Source organism: Bos indicus, chromosome 10, assembly GCF_029378745.1.
Source record: "Bos indicus isolate NIAB-ARS_2022 breed Sahiwal x Tharparkar chromosome 10, NIAB-ARS_B.indTharparkar_mat_pri_1.0, whole genome shotgun sequence".
NCBI classification, from domain to species: Eukaryota; Metazoa; Chordata; class Mammalia; order Artiodactyla; family Bovidae; genus Bos; species Bos indicus.
Genome location: NC_091769.1, coordinates 39,977,680 through 39,998,876, shown reverse-complemented (window position 1 = coordinate 39,998,876; position 21,197 = coordinate 39,977,680). Strand labels below are relative to the sequence as shown.

General features: G+C 36.4%; 1 protein-coding gene across 1 annotated transcript in view; it reads left to right on the top strand.

Moving 5' to 3' along the window:
• Positions 1-21,197, top strand: part of MDGA2 (MAM domain containing glycosylphosphatidylinositol anchor 2) — a 917,184-nt gene that overhangs the window by 630,241 nt on the left and 265,746 nt on the right. The window contains exon 7 of the mRNA XM_070797384.1: positions 11,164-11,493. Within this exon, the coding sequence (XP_070653485.1) occupies positions 11,164-11,493 (330 nt within the window). The remainder of the gene's footprint in view (positions 1-11,163; positions 11,494-21,197) is intronic.

Sequence of the window (21,197 nt, the reverse complement as noted above, 5' to 3'; positions counted from 1 at the left end):
TGCAGTCCATTGGGTTACAAAGAGTTGGACACAACTGAGCGACTGAACTGAACTGAAGAGTAAGAAGTAAAGTGAAAGTCTCTCAGTTGTTTCTGACTCTTTGCAACCCCATGGATTGTAGCCTGCCAGGCTCCTCTGTCCATGGAATTCTCCAGGCCAGAATACGGGAGTGAGTAACCATTCTCTTCTCCAGGGGAACTTCCCAACCCAGGGATCAAACCCAGTTCTCCTTCACTGCAGGAGGATTCTTTACCAGCTGAGCTAGCAGGGGATCCCTATATGCTGAGTAAATCATGCAAATGCTGGGCTGGATGAAACACAACTTGAAATCAAGATTGCTAGGAGACATATCAATAACCTCACATATGCAGATGACACTACCCTTATGACAGAAAGTGAAGAAGAACTAAAGAGCCTCTTGATGAAAGTGAAGAGAAAAGTGAAAAAGTTGGCTTAAAACTCAACATTCAAAACACTAAGATCATGGCATCCAGTCCCATCACTTCATGACAAATAGATGGGGAAACAATGGAAACGGAAACAGATTTTCTTTTCTTGGGCTCCAAAATCACTGCAGCCATAAAATTAAGACACTTGGTCCTTGGAAGAAAAATTATGACAAACCTAAACAGCATATTAGAAAGTAGAGACATTACTTTGCAGACAAATGTCCATATAGTCAAAGCTATGGCTTTTCCAGTAGTCATGTATGGATGTGAGAACTGGACCATAAAGAAAATTGAGCACCAAAGAATTGCTGCTGTGACCTGTGATGTTATAGAAGACTCTTGAGAGTCCCATGGACTACAAGGAGATCAAATCAGTCCATTCTAAGAGAAATCAATCCTGTATACTCATTGGAGCAACCGATGCTGATACTGAAGCTCCAATACTTTGGTCACCTCATGTGAAGAGCCAACTCATTGGAAAAGACCCTGATGCTAAAAAATATTGCAGGCTGGAGGAGAAGGGGTGAAAGAGGATGAGATGGTTGGATGGTATTATCGACTCAATGGATATGAGTCTGAGTAAGCTCTGGGAGATGGTGAACGACAGGGAAGCCTGCCATGCTGCAGTCTTTGAAGTTGCAAAGTGCTAGACTCAACTTAGTGACTGAAAAACAACAATACTATGAAATTATTTGTCTCTATTTATGACATTATGTGGACACTTTGATAACTTATAGCTAATATATATTTTCTCAAGTTAGGGCTAAAATGGTAAGAACAGCAAAATACTAAGGATGATAGTAATAATATTGTTTTAGTCCACTTCTTTTTCTCCTCTCAAGGAAGGGCTTATATCAAAAAGCAAAATTTATGACCCCTAAAAGATTTTTCTTACTTTAATTTCTACTCAAAATACTTACCTGCAGTTATTCTGAGCAAGGGCATTTAAAAGAGAATTAAAAATTCAACCATACTTTGCTTAAACAATTTGAATGACTAACTGCAGTAATTAGCTTTGAGTAAATTCACAAAGTAAATAGAGCCTTGATACTTCATAATTAAATAGAACCCCAATTTCCTTTCAGCATTTAATTCGGCATTCAAATTATCAAGGGTGCTATTTTAAACTACTTTTTGGAAATAGGTGTAATTTTTTTTTTGTTCTTACATTATTAATGAGCTTTCATTCAGACTATAGATTGGCAATATTTATATAAAAGAAATGAGTATAAGAATAGCAAATAGTATATAAAAAACAAATAAAGAACTTCCTCCCCCTATCATCTTCTAGAAGTTTTAATACACATCATAACAATTTAAATACATTTTATATCAAAATAAGATATAAATCAGATCAGATCAGATCAGTCGCTCAATCGTGTCTGACTCTTTGAGATATAAATAACTATATATTATTATTATTTCCTCAAGCAACTGGGTGAGACTATATTTTAGCTTGTATCAATAATTGCAACTTATACCGATGCAAACGCATTTCATTGCTTTTTCATGACAGTTGGATATTTCAAAATGTGCATTTCCAAGATAGGAACAAACTGATAATTCAGTTTGAAGAAGTCCTGGTGGTTTGGGAAAAGAAAGAACCACACTTGTGTTAGTGCAGATACTTTATTTCATGGCTCTGAAGTGTGTTTTGCAATTCATTGTGTCATTAGACACAACTTAAAAAAATCAAGATATTTCCCTTTTCCTTTATTTTTTTTCTAATTATAAATTTTATTTTTACAAGAGAGTTGTATTGTGTCTATCATTTTGTGGTGCTTATAATGAAAATGCCTATAACAACAATGGAGTCTAATTTTAGAGTACTTTTAATGATTTTTGTCAGCTAATAGATTCTCTTAACTTTATCCTATGAAATACTAGTCCTGAAAGATAAGATGTTCCACAAGTAAAGCGTTTTTATTAAGTATTATTAGTCCCTCTAGGAATATTTCCCCTCCATGGATCACAGTCTTTTCATGGTGAAGGGGCTTGTGTAACTCAATGAAGCTATGAGCCTGGCCATTATGGGTCATAGTGAAGAGTTCTGACAAAACGTGGTACACTGGAGGAGGAAATGGCAATGCACTCCAGTATTCTTGCCGTGAGACCCCCATGAACATTATGACAGGGGTAATCCAAGTCTATTTCCCAACCACTAGTGCCGAAGAAGCTGAAGTTGACTGGTTCTATGAAGACCTACAGTACCTGTTATAACTAACACCAAAAAAAAAAAAAAAATTAAAAAAGATGTCTATTTTATCATAGGAGATTGGAATGCAAAAGTAGAGACACAAGAGATACCCAAAATAACAGGCAAGTTTGGCCTTAGAATACAAAATGAAGCAGGACAAAGGCTAAAGTTTTGCCAAGGGAACAACACTGGTCATAGCAAACACCTTTTTTCATCAACCCAAGAGATGACTCTATACATACACATCATCAAATGGTCAATACCGAAATCAGATTGATTATGCTAGCCTGGAAAATCCCATGGACAGAGGAGCCTGACAGACTACGGTCCATGGGGTCGCAAGAGTCGGACACAACTTAGCAACCAAACCACCACCATGATCTTTGCAGCCAAAGATGAAGTAACTCTATACAGTCAGTGAAAAGAATACCTGGAGCTGACTGTGGTTCAAATCATGAGCTCCTTCTTGCAAAGTTCAGGCCTAAACTGAAGAAAGTAGAGAAAACTACTAAACCTTCCAGATATGACCTAAATCAAATCCCTTATGATTAAACAGTGGAGGTGATGAATAGATTCAAGGGATTAGATCTGGTAACAGATAGCCTGAAGAACTATGGATGGAAGTTCACAACATTGTACAGGAGGCAGGGACCAAATCCCTCTCAAAGAAACAGAAATTGAAGAAGGTAAAGTAGTTGTCTTACAAATAGCTGAGGAAAGAAGAGAAGCAGATAAGGGAGAATGGAAAGATATACCCAACTGAATGCAAAGTTCCAGAGAATAGTAAGAAGAAGTAAGCTGCTGCTGCTGCTGCTGCTGCTAAGTCACTTCAGTCGTGTCCGACTCTGTGTGACCCCATAGACGGCAGCCCACCAGGCTCCCCTGTCCCTGGGATTCTCCAGGCAAGAACACTGGAGTGGGTTGCCATTTCCTTCTCCAATGCATGAAAGTGAAAAGTGAAAGTGAGGTTGCTCAGTCATGTCCAACTCTTAGCGACCCCAAGGCTGCTTAAATGAACACGACAAAGAAAGAGAGGAAAACAATAGAATGGGAGAGACTTGAGATGTCTTCAACAAAGAGATATCAAGGAAACATTTCCTGCAAGGATGGGCACAATAAAGGACAGAAATGGTAAGATATTAACAGAAACAGAAGAGATTAAGGAGAGGTGGCAAGAATACACATAAGAACTATACAAAAAGGTCTTAATGACCTAGATAACCACCACTGTGAGGTCATTCTCTTAGAGCCAGAAACGTGTGAAGTCAAGCGGGCTTTAGGAAGCATTACTACAAAGCTAGTGGGTGTGACAGAACTGAACTTTTTAAAATCCTAGAAGATCGCTTCTGTTAAAGTTCTGCACTCAGTATGCCAGCAAGTTTGGAAAACTCAGCAGTGGCCACAGAACTGAAAGAGGTCAGTTTTCATTCCAATCCCAAAGAAGGAAAATGCCAAAGAATGTTCAAACTACAGTACGATTATACTCATTTCACATGCTAGCAAGGTAATGCTCAAAATCCTTCAAGCTAGGCTTCAGCAGTATGTGAACCGAGAACTTCCAGACAGGATGCTTGGGGCTAGTGCACTGGGACGACCCAGAGGGATGGTATGGGGAGGGAGGAGGGAGGAGGGTTCAGGATGGGGAACACATATATACCTGTGGTAGATTCATTTTGATATTTGGCAAAACTAATACAATTATGTAAAGTTTAAAAATAAAATAAAATTTAAAAAAAAAAAAAGCTGGATTTAGAAAAAGTCAGAGCAAGCAGAGATCAAGTTGCCAACATCTATTGGATCACAGAAAAGCAAAGCAATTTCAGGAAAACGTCTACTTCTGCTTCATGAACTACACTAAAGCCTTTGACTATGTGGATCACACAGCAAACAGTGGAAAATTCTCCAAAAGGTGGGAATACCACCTTACCTGCCTCCTAAGAAACCTGTATGTCAGTCAGGAAGCAACAGCTAGAACCAAACATGGAAGAACTGACTGGTTCAAAATTGGGAAAGGAGTACATCAAGGCTATATATTGTCACGTTGCTTATTTAACTTATATGCAGAGTACATCATGTGAAATGTCAGGCTGGATGAATCACAAACCGGAATCCAGATTGCCGGGAGAAATATCAACAACCTCAGATATGCATATGATACTGCTTTAATGGCAGAAAATGAAGAGGAACCTTGATGAGCTTCTTGATGAGGGTGAAAGAGGAGAGTGAAAAAGCTGGCTTGAAACTCAACATTCAAAAAATGAAAATCACGGCATCTGGTCCTGTCACTTCAAAGCAAATAGGAAGGGAAAAAGTGGAAGCCGTGACAGACTTCATTTTCTTGGGCTTCCAAATCACTGTGGATGGTGACTGCAGCCATGAAATTAAAAGCTGCTCACTCCTTGGAAGAAGGTATGACAAACCTAGACAGTGTATTAAAAAGCAGAGACGTCACAATGCTGACAAAGGTCCACATAATCAAAGTTGTGTTTTTCCAGTAGTCATGCACAGATGTGAAAAGTGGACCATAAAGAAGGCTGAGCACCAACGAACTGATTCTTTTGATCTGCAGTGCTGGAGAAGACTCTTGAGAGGCCCTTAGACAGCATGGAGCTCAAGCCAGTCAATCCTAAAGGAAATCAACCCTGAATATTCCTTAGAAAGACTGATGATGAAGCTCCCAATCTTTGGTCACCTGATGCAATGAACCAACTCATTGGAAAAGACCCTGATGTTGGGAAATTGAAGGCAAAAGGAGAAGAGGGCAACAGCGGATGAGATGGTTAGATAGCATCACCGACTTAATGGGCAGGAATTTTAGCAAACTCGGAGATAGTGGAGAACAAAGTAGCCTGGTTAGCTGCAGTCCACAGCTGGCAAAGAGTCCAACACGATTTTACAAATGAACAACAAGAATATTTTAATGTGCATATTAATATGTTCAAAGTTCTGTGGAAAAGCAAAAATTTTACTATCATAGTCAATCCTCAAAGTTTATTTGTTCTTTTTTTGTTCCTTTTTAACATGATTTTTATTAACCTTTTTCGAAAGCATATGAACAAGCTCTTTTGCATGAAATTCCATCTCCTTTATGAAGCAGGGATGAGTCACTGATACCATGTTTGCAGCTGATTTTCTTGTACCATTGTATGGCTGGGACACAAAGTTAGCTATTCAGTAAGTGTGATAGAATGAGGTCTCCTGAGTTTTCTGTACATTAATACTGTTATCTCATCAAATATATTTTGCTCCCTAAACAAAACCCTTGAATCCTGGAGGATATCAAGAATTTTATTTTCTCTATCTTGCTTCCCCCTTGCATCTTAGAAAATAAGACTACGAAGCAGGAACAAAGTTAACATAGACAGATCAGACTGAATGGAAACAATTGGAATCTGTAAAGTCAATGCTGTAAAGTTGACAATTAAGTCAACTTTAATCTGTTTTAATGAAAACTGTAAAATACCAACTATAATGAGGAACCAAGGAACAAGGTTCTGGATTGGGGACAAATTTAGGCATGGGCCCAGTCCCCAGTTGTTCACAATCTCTTTAAGAAGACAGGTAGGCATTTAACTCTATTAATACTGATTATTCGTGTGTATGTGTTAGGTTGCTTCAGTCGTGTCTGACTCTTTGCAACCGTGTGAACTGTAGCCCACCAAGTTCCTCTGTCCATGGGATTCTGCAGGCAAGAATACTAGAGTGGGTTGCCATACTCTCCTCTAGGGGATCTTCCCAACCCAGGGATCGAACCCCCATCTTCTACATCTCCTGCATCAGCACATGGGTTCTTTACCACGAGCGCCACCTGGGAAATCCCCAAGACAGATTGTATCTACTGTCATTTACTATTGCAGATTGCTTTGCTGATGTAATATGTTTCCAGTTCTTTATTTAGCTAGCATCCTGTGGGACTAGCAAGTACTTTTTTCACTCAGATATATTCATTGTCCTTTACAGAGAATACATGAATATGAATAGAAGATCAATTTTTATTTATCTGATTACACTATTAATTATCTCTAGATCCATTCTTCTCAGCAACATTTATCAATGTTTCATGTTGACTAGAATCCTACTGAGATGATAATAAGTGAGTATTTGGAGGTTTTTAACTAATTTATCTACTTGGAATGATGGTCAGTGGTCAGTCTGTCTCTTACCATCCTTCTGAAACAGATTCTCAGCAGATGTTCAGAAGCTGATTCCTGATATTTCTTCTCTCCAAAGAGATGCTTTCTCATTAAAATTTAAAACATTTTAAAAATGTCATTTAATGTTGTTTTGATGAGATGGCTGGATGGCATCACTGACTTGATGGACGTGAGTCTCAGTGAACTCCGGGAGTTGGTGATGGACAGGGAGGCCTGGCGTGCTGCGATTCATGGGGTCACAAAGAGTTGGACATGACTGAGTGACTGATCTGATCTGATCTGAGTATACATTGTATAATTCTTGGAACATATGACAAACAGTACATTTTATCATTTTAAATCTATAATGCTAGACAAGATATAATCCCACAGTGCCCCCATTGTCTTTATATGCATATTGTATTCCTGGAAGCCATGAGCATAGACTTCTCCAAAGCCACTGGTCTTTAGCTCAAGGATAAACTCAAGAAGTAATCTAATTTTAAATAATTGAAGTCTGCCTTGGAACTTTAGTCATACACAAGCAAAAATCCACTTTTCTTTCTAGGACAAGGTCAGCAGCAAGCCGTACCCAGATCTTTGCAGTGGGCTTTCATTTATACACTGGTTTCATTCTATTCAGAAAGTACCTTTGTGAATCTCAAAGTAGAGGGCTTCAGTGAGTACAATGAGAATGTCCTGGCAAGTAATATCTGGAAAGTGAACGCGGGCCAATTGCATTCAGTTCTCACAATATTATGAAAGGGGGCTGTGGGTTATATTGCAGTGTTTCTAAGCTGATTATCCAGAACAGAGGCTCAGCTTGATGCCAGTTCTTTTACATGCATTGCCAGACTAAACAAGTACCTTTTGAGGTTCATCCATCACAATTTATGATACATTAAGCTAAATCTAATGTTCTCTGAAGCTGGTGTTACGGGATTTTCTATATTCAGGCTAAGAAATTGCATTTGGGGAAAGGGATTTCTCCTCTTTTTCTCCATAGAGTTTCTTTAGTTCTACAGAGTTTTGTTATGTCTATTGCAGCCCTGTTATATTCTGGTACTAATCACAGATTTATTTTAAGTATTTGAAATCTTAACTGGTAGCAGGAAATGACTTTAACATTGCACGAACTACTATAAATTGTTCACTGAAAAGGAGTGTTTAATTATAAATGAAGAAACCTGTTTCCCAGTTGATTAACTATATTAAACACTTTGTATTTTCAAAGATCTACACTATTGTTAATAAGCTATTTCTCACAATGGGTCTCAGAGGGAGTCTAATACTATCACCTCCTATTTTTATAAATGATGCACTTGACCCGTAAAAATTAGATTGCCCGTATTGGACCACATAGAAATGAAAAACTGGAATGGGGCTTCAAGTTCTTAATGTGCCTGTGCCTAGTTAACAGAGCTATGCTCTTAGTTTTCTGAGCCCCTAAAGTAAGTTAGAAAATTAAGTAAATTTGTCAGATGGCCACACACATACACACACACTTTTTTTTTTTCCTTTAGAACATTTCTGTTCTATATGTAAAACCAGTTATTTTGTTATGGAATAATATAAAACAAACTCAAAAGAGCTAGCTCCATAGTGAATTAATCCATGCTACTTATTCTGATATTCCTCACCATTTGCTCATTGCCAGACTGACTTTTCCCTCTTGTCCCTCTCAGAGTCTATCATTTGAGAGACTAATATGATTGACTTTGGCCAAATAGTAGAATTGTCTGATACTGAGATCAACAAATATTTTTGGCAAGGAGTTCAGTCTTTAAAGTGTACTTGGTTATATTGCTTTCTATTAAAAATATAATTTTATTTATGAATTGATTATTACATTTATAATCTTTAATATTTTTACTTTGAATTTTAAAAGTTCTTTCTCATGAATAAAATAGTCCAGGATGTTTAATATAGATATAGATATCTTGTTTTTTTATCAGTGGCTTTTGAATTGTTTAGTAGTTTAAATCTCATTTGTCTGATGAGTTTGCAGTTCTCTCAACGTCAGTATCCCTTTAATATGTCACTGTACAGAGAACAGAGGTAGAAAACATAGCTACCTCATCAATAAATTTTAATCATTGAAACATCAGGGTTTTTTTTGTGGTGTTTGTATATGACAACCAATTTAAAACTTCGGGGTGGAATTGATCCTAAATGTACCTCCATATGAATTTATTAATATGTATATAATTTTTTATTTTTGAAAATTATGTATTATCTGTTTTATCCTTTTAAATGTAGGTTTATTATTTCTCTGTAAAAACAGGATAAGGAAAATTCTTACCAAATGAAAGGAAACTTTAGTTTAAAAATTGTGAGTGCTAATGAAAGTAAATGCCCCTTGACATTCTATGTTTTAAGTCTATTAAATAAAAGAAAATGACATTCTGTGATCTTATAATTTTGTTTGTGCTGTAGAACGTCAACTATATTTGAATTATATGTGCAGAGTATTTCATATCAAATGTAAGTAGCCAGATGTGGAGATTTTTTAACACATTTCCCTTTCTAGATATAATGTAAAGTCACATGCTTCAGTTCCTTATTAAAATATATACATGTGACTCTACATAATGAATTACACAATTTCTCCTGATTTCATCCTAGAGTCATGTACTGATAAAGTTATGGTTGGAATAAATAAGTTTCATCCGTTGCGTTTGGAAGATGTAACATACGACAATGTAAGAACCTGACTTAAATATTTGTCTTCCGGTGATTTTGTTAAGACTGCAGCCTTGTGCATTTTCTAAACAATATTTTGGAGGATTCTCCTCTGTGGTTCAGACTTCTGTAAACTCATTAAACATTTCATATATTTTTAGACATAAGCATCATATGTACAGGTTAGATAGATTGAACAATAAATTAAGGATCGAAGTTTTGTCTATTTTGTTCATCTCATGTTATAAGGGTCTTGCCAGTGCCTAGTTCTGAATACGAGCCCCATAAATATTTCTTGAATTAAAAAAAAGACATACAAACACCTTTTGTGATATTCATTTATCTCTTCTTATTAAGATACAAACAAGAAAGGAGATGAAAATACTTGAGGCTGAAAAGTAAAGTAAATTAAAATATCTCTTTATGATTTAAAAATGAATTTATTTCTAGTGTATTCTCAAATAGTTCTAAATCCGTGGTATTTCCTGGCCTTTTTTGAACTGAGGAAAATCAAGTTAAACTCAAGAAAGTCTACCCAGAGTGCAATTAGTAGAGTGCAATTAGTAGGCCTCCAATATCTGCAGGTCCTCTAAATTCACAACATTTTTGCCAGTGTCACCATATATTTAGGCTTAATGGTAAAAGAGAATGAACACTATTTTATTCCGATAATTATGTTTCAGTGCATATGCTCCATTTCATCGTGTAGGCATGATGATGTTGGAGAGGAGCATGGATAGGGTATTGGAGAAGAGAAAAATGTGTACATAAGAGTATTACTGCAATTTAAAAAAAAAAAAACAACAAAGCTGTATTACAAACTGAATACCATAGGATCATTCAAAGTTCAGAACTGAAGCCCTTAAAAAAACAATAGATGCTCTTCTGGCAGTTTCAGGTAGTCGTGATTACTGACACAGGCTGTGAGAACAGCAATGACCTTAGATCCAGAAGGCACTGCGGTTAGGATACAAACACAGCATGTTTTCCAAGCCATCTGCCAAGAGGTTCTTTTGGCCATCTGCATGAGATAGCCAGTAAATGGTTTCTACTGAAGACATCTATGTATGGTGGAATAGAGCTATCATAGCAATTTTTTTGAAAAAACATTTTTCTTCAATTCAGTTTATTTCAATACTATATGAAAGTGCTTCATGAATGTGAAGTGATATGGAGTAAGTGAATTCTTACCAAACTAGTTTTGGTCAGCATGTAAACAGAACTTCAAAATTTTCTTTAATATGAAATTTTCACAGTATTTGAGTTATTTGAGAAATGGTGCCTTAACAGGTATGACATAGGTAAGAAATTGGGCTTAATGATCCAGATAATTATTTTTAATTCTAATACCTAAATGACTTTATATAAACATATTTCATCATTTGTTCAAAATTCAAAGGCAACAATGTTTAAGTATCATATATATATATTTAAAGCATTTTTATATTCCTGGAAAATATTGTCCAATTTATAAAAATCCATTTTAGAGTCTGTAAGTAATTTAGTTACTTCAGTTGTTTCTAAATTACCTAAAATAGTTTTATTAATATGCACACTACTTGGAAATTGAAGAAACATTTATACATTTTATTTTATTTTGTTTTACTTTATTTTAGACCAGAGATGACTACCTATATATAGTGAATTAATCCCTAACATTATGAAAGTAACACTAATTACTTATGGAATTTTTATGTTTTAGCATTAAAAAAAGGACGATTTTGGATCACACCAGATCCTTATCACAAAGATGACAACATCCAGATTGGGCGTGAGGTGAAAATATCTTGCCAAGTAGAAGCTGTTCCTTCTGAGGAGTTAACATTTAGTTGGTTTAAAAATGGTCGTCCGTTAAGAAGTTCTGAGCGGATGGTTATTACGCAGACTGATCCGGATGTCTCCCCGGGAACGACCAACTTGGACATCATTGATTTAAAATTCACGGATTTTGGGACATACACATGTGTAGCATCTCTGAAGGGAGGCGGAATATCTGATATCAGTATTGATGTTAATATATCCAGCAGCACAGGTAAGAAGCATATTTATGATTTAAAAGATGTTCACATTGAGAACCTTTTTTTTTTTTAATGTTGAATATACAAAATAGTGTTCAGTCAAGCTAAGAACATTCTTATTTTCAAGAAGTTTCCTGAAACCAAAATCCTAACATTCTGAATGCCCAACAAATATCATGTTAAGAGACTTTGATATTTGATTAGATTTAGATTTACATGAAGTTTTGTTTAGATTTACATAAGGTTTTACAGAAATAATGCACATAAAAGTAATAATGTGGCCTATAATAGATACAGACTTCTGGATTAGATGGTACCAGGTCTTAAATTATTAACTAGGAACTCTCTGTAAAGCCTGTAATTATATTAAATGATAAAGTTAAATACCAAATGTTGAAAGAATTGGGACAATTTTCAGAAAATTGAAACAAACAGAAACTATTTATTCCTAAGAATAAAATACCAAGAGTTAATTTGAGTATTAAAATATAAGTTATATAAGAAATATATTTTCCACCAAGATAAAAAAAGATAAACGTGTTAAAATTATAATCAGATGTGACTCTTTGTAGACCTTTATGTTAGGATCTCTTGACAATGAGGTTGACTAAATATAAAAATATATTGGAGTAAAATTTCTTCTATTAATTTAAGACCAAAAATATGTTATCAATTTTCTCTCAATCAAATGAACACCCTTAGGTGAGGAAAATTGCAGGGCTCTGGTATGGAGAACATATTAGCTTAATTCTTAGGATGTTTTGAAGCCCTGCGATTTTATGAACCGCAATGAGTATGCGTTTGGAGAACTCCAGTGTAGCTTTATTTGTTTTGACAGCTTGTTACTAGACTGAGTTTTAATTTAGAATTTTCATATAATCCGAGGGTGAGTAATATGTGTTGAAAACAAAGAGCACAAATGTAGATTGCAAACATACTCTGTTTTGAAGGAATTAAAATAGTCAACGTCTTCTTTCCAGTCAGGCAGTATTTTGATTGTTGTGTGTTAACAGATGGACTTGTGATTTTGTGTCTTCTCATGATTCCAAATTGCAATACACGCTGAATTTATTTTACTTCTTAAGGGATATAGTCCATACTTCTGGGTGACCAAATGTGCTTGCTTTTCACCATTCTAGATCATTTCTAAGGAATATTCCATTCTAGGGTGATGGATGGTACTTGTGTTTGGAAAGATGTTCTTTCCTAGGTAACAAACAAACAAAAACCACAACAATAACTATTTTATTCAAAATTTGTGCTATCCCTAGGAGATGGACTAGTTTTAGGATATATAAGGAAATCTGTTGATATACTCAGTCATCATTCATTTACGTATTTATTCAATCAGCAAATAGCCATTGAATGCCTACATCAACATGCTAGGGGACACCCGATATATGATAATTCCTATAAGAGTAAGACAATTTTGTGAGATCCGTGGAATTTGCCCTTATTTATGAGAGACAATTTTCAAGTGGTCTACATTCAATCATGACCATTGCTTTGTTTGTTTGCCTGGTTTTTGCTTGTTTCTTTTTTGGAACTGATGATACAAACTCATACGCAAAGAATCAGTGTTCCTGTCCAAACAGAGCACAATCTATATACAATTAAATTTAGAGAGAGGAGGGAGGAGAAAATGGAGAGGAGACAAGAGCATTATATAATTATTCACCAAGTGAGTCCTAACACTCATTTTTATATAACCTAATAATATTGCCTGTTTGAAACTATGTATTGTAAATGACCAGCATTAATTCATGAAATTTCCAAAAATTTTTCCAGGAAAATGCTAAAAGATGATCAGAGAAGTAGAAAACACTCAAAATTACCTCTTAGTAATAACAATGTGGTTGTAATAAGGTTTTTTAAAACCATTATCATTTTGTCTGGTCACCAAAGGTGATAATACCCAAAATAAAGTAGACATATTTTTGTTTGTTTGTTTTAAACATTTTATTTTGTATTGGAGTATAGCCAATTAGCAATGTTGTGGTAATTTCAGGTGAACAGTGAAGGGTCTCAGCCATACATATATATGTATCAATTCTCCCCCAAAGTCCCCTCCCATCCAGGTTGGAACATAACACTGAGTAGTGTTCTATGTGCTATATAATAGTTCCTTGCTGGTTAGCCATTTTTAATATAGCAGTGTGTACCTTCCCCAAATGACCTTCTGCAAATCCCTAACTGCTCCTTCCCCCCGACCCCAACCCGGCAACCATAAGTTCGTTTTCTAAGTCTGTCTCTTTCTGTTTTGTAAGTAAGTTCATTTGTATCATTTCTTTTTAGATTCCACATATAAGGGATATCATAGGATATCTCTAAAGGAGATATGTTAAATCCTTTTCCAAAACATTTCCCTTTTCTGCCCTACCCGTCACAGACAGACCTGGTTGTCTGTCCCCTCACTTGAGTGGAAAGTCCATGAAGTCTGGGAACTTGTCCGTATTGTTCATTGTTGTGATCTCAGCCTTTGGAACATTACATGGCACTTAGAAGATAGTAAATAATGATTAAATCAAAACAATAAACTAATTTGTGCATGTAGCTTTCCCTTTAGGTTTGCTTTCCTCCTCCTATTATTACCTTCCCAAGATAGACATTTGGTGTTGTAATTCCTGATCATATAATTCTTTACTGACTTTAAGAAAAGTCATTCAAAAGACCAATTTATACTATGATTTAATGTGCTACAACTCTCAGGGACAGGACTGGCTCCATAATTTGTGGTGTTCAGTGAAAAATTGTTAAGGCATGTCCCTTGTTCAGAACTTGATAAGAATTTCTTGATGGCAATATCAAAGCATTAAACCAAGTGAGGAGGCCTTTCTAAACATGGCTGCACAGTTGACATGCTTGTAGGGCAATCTGTGCAGGGAATTGTATTTTGATAGAGATTCACAGAAGATGGTATTTAAAGGATAAGTCACTGAAGGAGATTTCATATTCTGTTTTCATGCTGAAACTGGATTTGATGTTTCATTTTGCTCACAGTACAGTAGAATACCACCAGACTGCAGCATAAAGATCTGTAGACCGGAGATTGTGTGATTCAGTTGGTATCAATAAAAATTGTATTTATCCCTACAAAGTAGTGAAAATACTTAAAGAGTACTTTGATATGAAATATAGAGAGATTACTGGGAAATAGAGTTTGAACAAGCTATAGGATGCAGGATGCTATGATGAATGGCGTCACTGACTTGATGGACATGAGTTTGAACAAGCTCCAGGAGTTAGTGATGGACAAGGAAGCCTGGGAGTGCTTCAGTCCACGGGGTCGCATAGAGTCGGACACGACTGAGTGACTGAACTTAATTGAACTGATAGTATGCAGGAAAATCCTGAACTATATTAATTCTATGAACCACATAGAATTCAGAGGAAATTTCCACAAATTGGGTGAGTGAAGTCAAAGAAAAGGAAACTACTGTTTAGACTTAAGTACATAATGTGAGGCTGTTTTGCATTTTGGATTTTGTTAATTATACTAGTTTAAGGAATTTATGATTATTGTTTCTTATTTGTTAAACTGTGTATATGTTAAATGTAAGCAAATTTAGGATGAAACTTTAAATTAAAAAAAAATCCGAACCCTTGTTTTCCATACAGAATCTTATATTGAATCTTAGTTGTTACTGTTTTAAGATGCATATATGAAATTCATTAAGATGAGAATGAGGTACCATTAAGATAGTTCTGCCTAATAGATTGAAAACTGTTTCTTTAAATGACAGAACTGCATTTCCAGATCTGCGTTTGAAGACTTTAATATTGAAATATAAAATATTTCAGGAAGGTAAATCCTAGTTTACAGAATTATTACTATTTATAAAAGACAATGATTTGACTAAAAAAAAACTTAAAAGAGAGAGGCTCCATGTGTTTTGGAGTTTGCCTCCTGCATCTTATTGAATAATGAAAATTATTATATATGTGATAATAGATTGTCTTCTTTTTACTTTAATTCCTTATTAGAAATATTTTTTCCTCCTGATGCTACAAACATGCAGACTGTTTTATTATGAATGTTTGTTGTTCTGTCAATTTAGAATTCATGTTCCTTGCAGATTCTTTTACTATATTACTGTTCTGTGTGTCTGGCTCTATGTCTCATGGTGACAGATAATGGGCCTTGCCCATTGGGAGCTTACAGTCTAAGTTGTAAAATTACTTAGCTGTCAGATGATTTAAAAACTAGTAGGCACAAGATATAGTGGAATAGATATTGTACTTAAAGTTTGATTAGACTTCTGTAGGAATTGTGAATGTTTTTGTCAACATTGACAAAATGTTGGCCCAGGAAAATTCCACAGAAAAACAATATTTGAGTTAAATCTTGATGGAAGTAACACTGTGACAGTGGTGGTGAAGTGAGAATACATTTGGCAGAATATAAAGGATGAAGGAAGTCCCAGAAATACTATGTGATTATTGCTTTTTATGTAGAATTAATATCAGCTGATATTAATATAAGCAAGTTTTATTGGTTTGTTTTATTTTATTGTTATCATTAATAAAGAATATTTTATGTGTCTAGACTACAAATAAGTTTTAAAAAACATTTAATAATCGCTGGCAAGTTCTTAACTTAAAAAATGAATATACTGAAATATTGATTGTTGCAATTAAATCTTATAAAATGAAAATCCTTCACATACTTGCTGGAAAATGCACATAAATTTTAGCCTAAAATTTTGGCAACAGTCAAAATAATCCTCAAAATATTATCACTTATCTGTTATACATTTCAGTTCAGTTCAGTTCAGTCACCCAGCCATGTCCGACTCTTTGTGACCCCATGAATCACAGCACACCAGGCCTCTCTGTTCATCACCAACTCCTGGAGTTCACTCAAACTCATGTCCATCGAGTTGGTGATGCCATCCAGCCATCTCATCCTCTCTTGTCCCCTTCTCCTCCCGCCCCCAATCCCTCCCAGCATCAGGGTCTTTTCCAATGAGTCAACTCTTCGCATGAGGTGGCCAAAGTACTGGAGTTTCAGCCTCAGCATCAGTCCTTCCAATGAACACCCAGGACTGACCTCCCTTAGGATGGACTGGTTGGACCTCCTTGCAGTCCAAGGGACTCTCAAGAGTCTTCTCCAACACCACAGTTCAAAAGCATCAATTCTTCGGTGCTCAGCTTTCTTCACAGTCCAACTCTCACATCCATACATGACCACTGAAAAACCATAGCCTTGACTAGATGGACCTTTGTTGGCAAAGTATTGTCTCTACTTTTGAATATGTTATCTAGGTTGGTCATAACTTTTCTTCCAAGGAGTAAGTATCTTTTAATTTCATGGCTGCAGTCACCATCTGCAGTAATTATGGAGCCCAAAAATTAAAGTCTGACACTGTTTCCACTGTTTCCCCATCTATTTCCCATGAAGTGATGGGACCAGATACCTTGATCTTCGTTTTCTGAATGTTGAGCTTTAAGCCAACTTTTTCACTCTCCTCTTTCAGTTTCATCAAGAGGCTCTTTAATTCCTCTTCACTTTCTGCCGTAAGGGTGGTGTCATCTGCATATCTGAGATTATTGATATGTCTCCCAGAAAACTTGATGCTAGCTTGTGCTTCCACCAGCCCAGCATTTCTCACGATGTACTCTGCGTATAAGTTAAAAAACCAGGGTGACAATACACAGCCTTGACGTACTCCTTTTCCTATTTGGAACCAGTCTGTTGTTCCATGTCCAGTTCTAACTGTTGCTTCCTAACCTGCATATAGGTTTCTCAAGAGGCAGGTCAGGTGGTCTGGTTTTCCCATATCTTTCAGAATTTTCCACAGTTTATTGTGATCCACACAGTCAAAGGCTTTGGCATAGTCAATAAAGCAGAAATAGATGTTATACATTCATGTAAGTATAAATGTTATAGATTGTCAATTTTCAGAGGGCTTGCTGAATAACATTCCATTGCCTCTGTAGTATTGTTCTGCATCAAGTCCTTTGGTACTCCTGAACTTGCATGTGTTCCTTTGCATGACCTGAAAACTTGTAGGTTTATACTAAACTTTGAAGCCTGCATTATGCCTAGAAAATACAAACAGTGAGCCTGGTGATCTGTGGAATTCCGTGGTGAGACACCTGGTGGGCAAATTAACAGAAGACTTGATACAAATTTGACGATTTTTTTCCTTCCCTGTTAAGGTAGAAGAGCATTTTATAAAGCAGAAAATGGAGCAAGATTTAGACGATTAAACTGTAGCTAGCAATATAAATATAGGTGCACAGAGAAGGTGACAAATTGAGAAAGTTAGTTTGAAATTGTCTCTTTGCTCCCAATTACCTGACTAGATACTATAATTATGATAGTTAAGTGTCTGTGCAAGTATTCCCCTCTGTGAAATGAAAGTTCTTGATAATATAGGACTATGGTACACAACTAATAAGAATAGTTAATGAGCATGAGACCAAAAGTCGAATGATTATCTTATTGGGTTTGCTTCTTTGCCATTTTCAAGTTATAGAGGTGTAGAGACTGATGAAATTGTGCTTATTAGAACTAAAGTTCTAGAGAATGACAATAGTGATAGATGGCTTTATACAAGAGGAAGTCATAAGTAAGACTGACACATGTAAGAGCTGACAATGATTTGACCAGAGGAAGCTTCCATGTAGCCAAAAAGTTATGTAATTGGTTCCTAAATTACTGGACACAGAAATCATTTTCTTCCTTGACTCCAAAACTGTGAGTTTCAACACATGACCTCCAAATGGAGATAACTGATGGAGAACAGAGGTTAGCAATTTTTTTCTGTAGAGTCTAATAGTAAATATTTTCAGATTTTCAGGCTACATGGTTTATGTTGCAACAATTCTACTTTGCTAATACAGTAGGAAAGCTGCCACAGCAATAAAATGATTCAGATCAGATCAGATCAGATCAGTCGTTCAGTCATGTCTGACTCTTTGCGACCCCATGAATCGCAGCACGCCAGGCCTCCCTGTCCAACACAACTCCCGGAGTTCACTCAGACTCACGTCCATCGAGTCAGTGATGCCATCCAGCCATCTCATCCTCTGTCGTCCCCTTCTCCTCCTGCCCCCAATCCCTCCCAGCATCAGAGTCTTTTCCAATGAGTCAACTCTTCGCATGAGGTGGCCAAAGTACTGGAGTTTCAGCTTTAGCATCATTCCTTCCAAAGAAATCCCAGGGCTGATCTCCTTCACAATGGACTGGTTGGATCTCCTTGCAGTCCAAGGGACTCTCAAGAGTCTTCTCCAACACCACAGTTCAAAAGCATCAATTCTTCAGCGCTCAGCTTTCTTCACAGTCCAACTCTCACATCCATACATGACCACAGGAAAAACCATAGCCTTGACTAGACGAACCTTTGTTGGCAAAGTAATGTCTCTGCTTTTCAATAGGCTATCTAGGTTGGACATAACTTTCCTTCCAAGGAGTAAGTATCTTTTAATTTCATGGCTGCAGTCACCATCTGCAGTGATTTTGGAGCCCAGAAAAATAAAGTCTGACACTCTTTCCACTGTTTCCCCATCTATTTCCCATGAAGTGACGGGACTGGATGCCATGATCTTCGTTTTCTGAATGTTGAGCTTTAAGCCAACTTTTTCCTTCTCCACTTTCACCTTCATCAAGAGGCTTTTGAGTTCCTCTTCACCTTCTGCCATAAGGGTGGTGTCATCTGCATATCTGAGGTTATTGATATTTCTCCCAGCAATCTTGATTCCAGCTTGTGTTTCTTCCAGTCCAGTGTTTCTCATGATGTACTCTGCATATAAGTTAAATAAACAGGGTGACAATATACAGCCTTGAAGTACTCCTTTTCCTATTTGGAACCAGTCTGTTGTGCCATGTCCGGTTCTAACTGTTGCTTCCTGACCTGCATACAGATTTCTCAAGAGGCAGGTCAGGTGGTTTGGTATTCCCATCTCTTTCAGAATTTCCCACAGTTTATTGTGATCCACACAGTCAAAGGCTTTGGCATAGTCAATAAAGCAGAAATAGATGTTTTTCTGGAACTCTCTTGCTTTTTTGATGATCCAGCGTACGTTGCAATTTAATCTCTGGTTCCTCTGCCTTTTCTAAAACCAGCTTGAACATCAGGAAGTTCACGGTTCACATATTGCTGAAGCCTGGCTTGGAGAATTTTGAGCATTACTTTACTAGCGTGTGAGATGAGTGCAATTGTGCGGTAGTTTGAGCATTCTTTGGCATTACCTTTCTTTGGGATTGGAATGAAAACTGACCTTTTCCAGTCCTGTGGCCACTGCTGAGTTTTCCAAATTTGCATATTGAGTGCAGCACTTTCACAGCGTCATCTTCCAGGATTTGGAATAGCTCAACTGGAATTCCATCACCTCCACTAGCTTTGTTCATAGTGATGCTTCCTAAGGCCCACTTGACTTCACATTCCAGGATGTCTGGCTCTAGGTCAGTGATCACACCATCATGATTATCTGTGTCGTGAAGATCTTTTTTGTACAGTTCTTCTGTGTATTCTTGCCATCTCTTCTTAATATCTTCTGCTTCTGTTAGGTCCATACCATTTCTGTCCTTTATTGAGCCCATCTTTACATGAAATTTTCCTTTGGTATCTCTGATTTTCTTGAAGAGATCTCTAGTCTTTCCCATTCTGTTGTTTTCCTCTATTTCTTTGGGTACTGCTTTTTTCTAATGAAACTCTTTATTTAGAAAAACAAGTAGTGGACCACATTTTGCCCATAGGCCATAGTGTGCTAACCTCAAACCTAGACTTCTGAAACCCTGTTAATTAAGAAAGAAAATCATAACAAACTCTGTGAACTTACTATGAAATTAAGTTAAATCTACATATAATTTATTTGTGTATACAAACAGTAATATATTTTCTAATGATTGAGTCAAAAATCTTGGTTATTCCTTATTTCTCATGTCCGTGTATGCAGTTGACCCTTGAACAACATGGAGGCTAAGGATGCTGACTTCTGAGCTGTGGAAAATCAGAGTATAATGTTGTAGTAGGGCCCTCCTTATTCTAGGTTCCTTCATGTCTGAGGTTCCACATCCTCAGTTTCAACCAACCCAAGATCATGCAGTGCTATAGTGCTTGTCTATTGATAATCCATGTAGTTTGAATCCATATGGTCAAGGTCAACTATATTTTACTGGCTTCTTGTTAAGTTAATCATTCTCTGCTAGGCTGCCCAGTTTTCAAGGGTTCCTGAGATTACTTTGCAATTGCTCATCTCATTACTAGCATGCAAGATTTTCTGCTGCTGTCTCCATTCTGTTTGTGAACTCCTTCACCTTTTTTTTTTGCAATCAATTTCTATATATTTAATTTTGAATGGCTGTGGAAAGAATAAAAAACAAACAAATGAACTTTAAAACAGTGAGACATACTCTGAACTTTATAGCTTCTCCTGCTTATGGAGACATCTGAATGGATGATTGGCTGCTTTTCACATTGGCTTTAGGCAAAGTTTCATACAGATTGTATTTACTCTTTAGGTGTTGAAAATTCCTATCTTTCAGTTGACTCTTATGTTGATTGTAAGGGATATTATATCTGTCCTTGATAAGGGCCAAAAAGAAGGTGAGTATTTTGATCAAGGTGTCAATAGGGAAACTGTCCCCCTAAAAACTTCGAATTATCTCTTCTACAGCTTTTTCCACTTTCTTTTCATAATTGAAAATGCCTCTTCACCAGCATTGAGACTGGAAGTAAGCATGGCTAACAATTATCTTTACCGTGCTTCT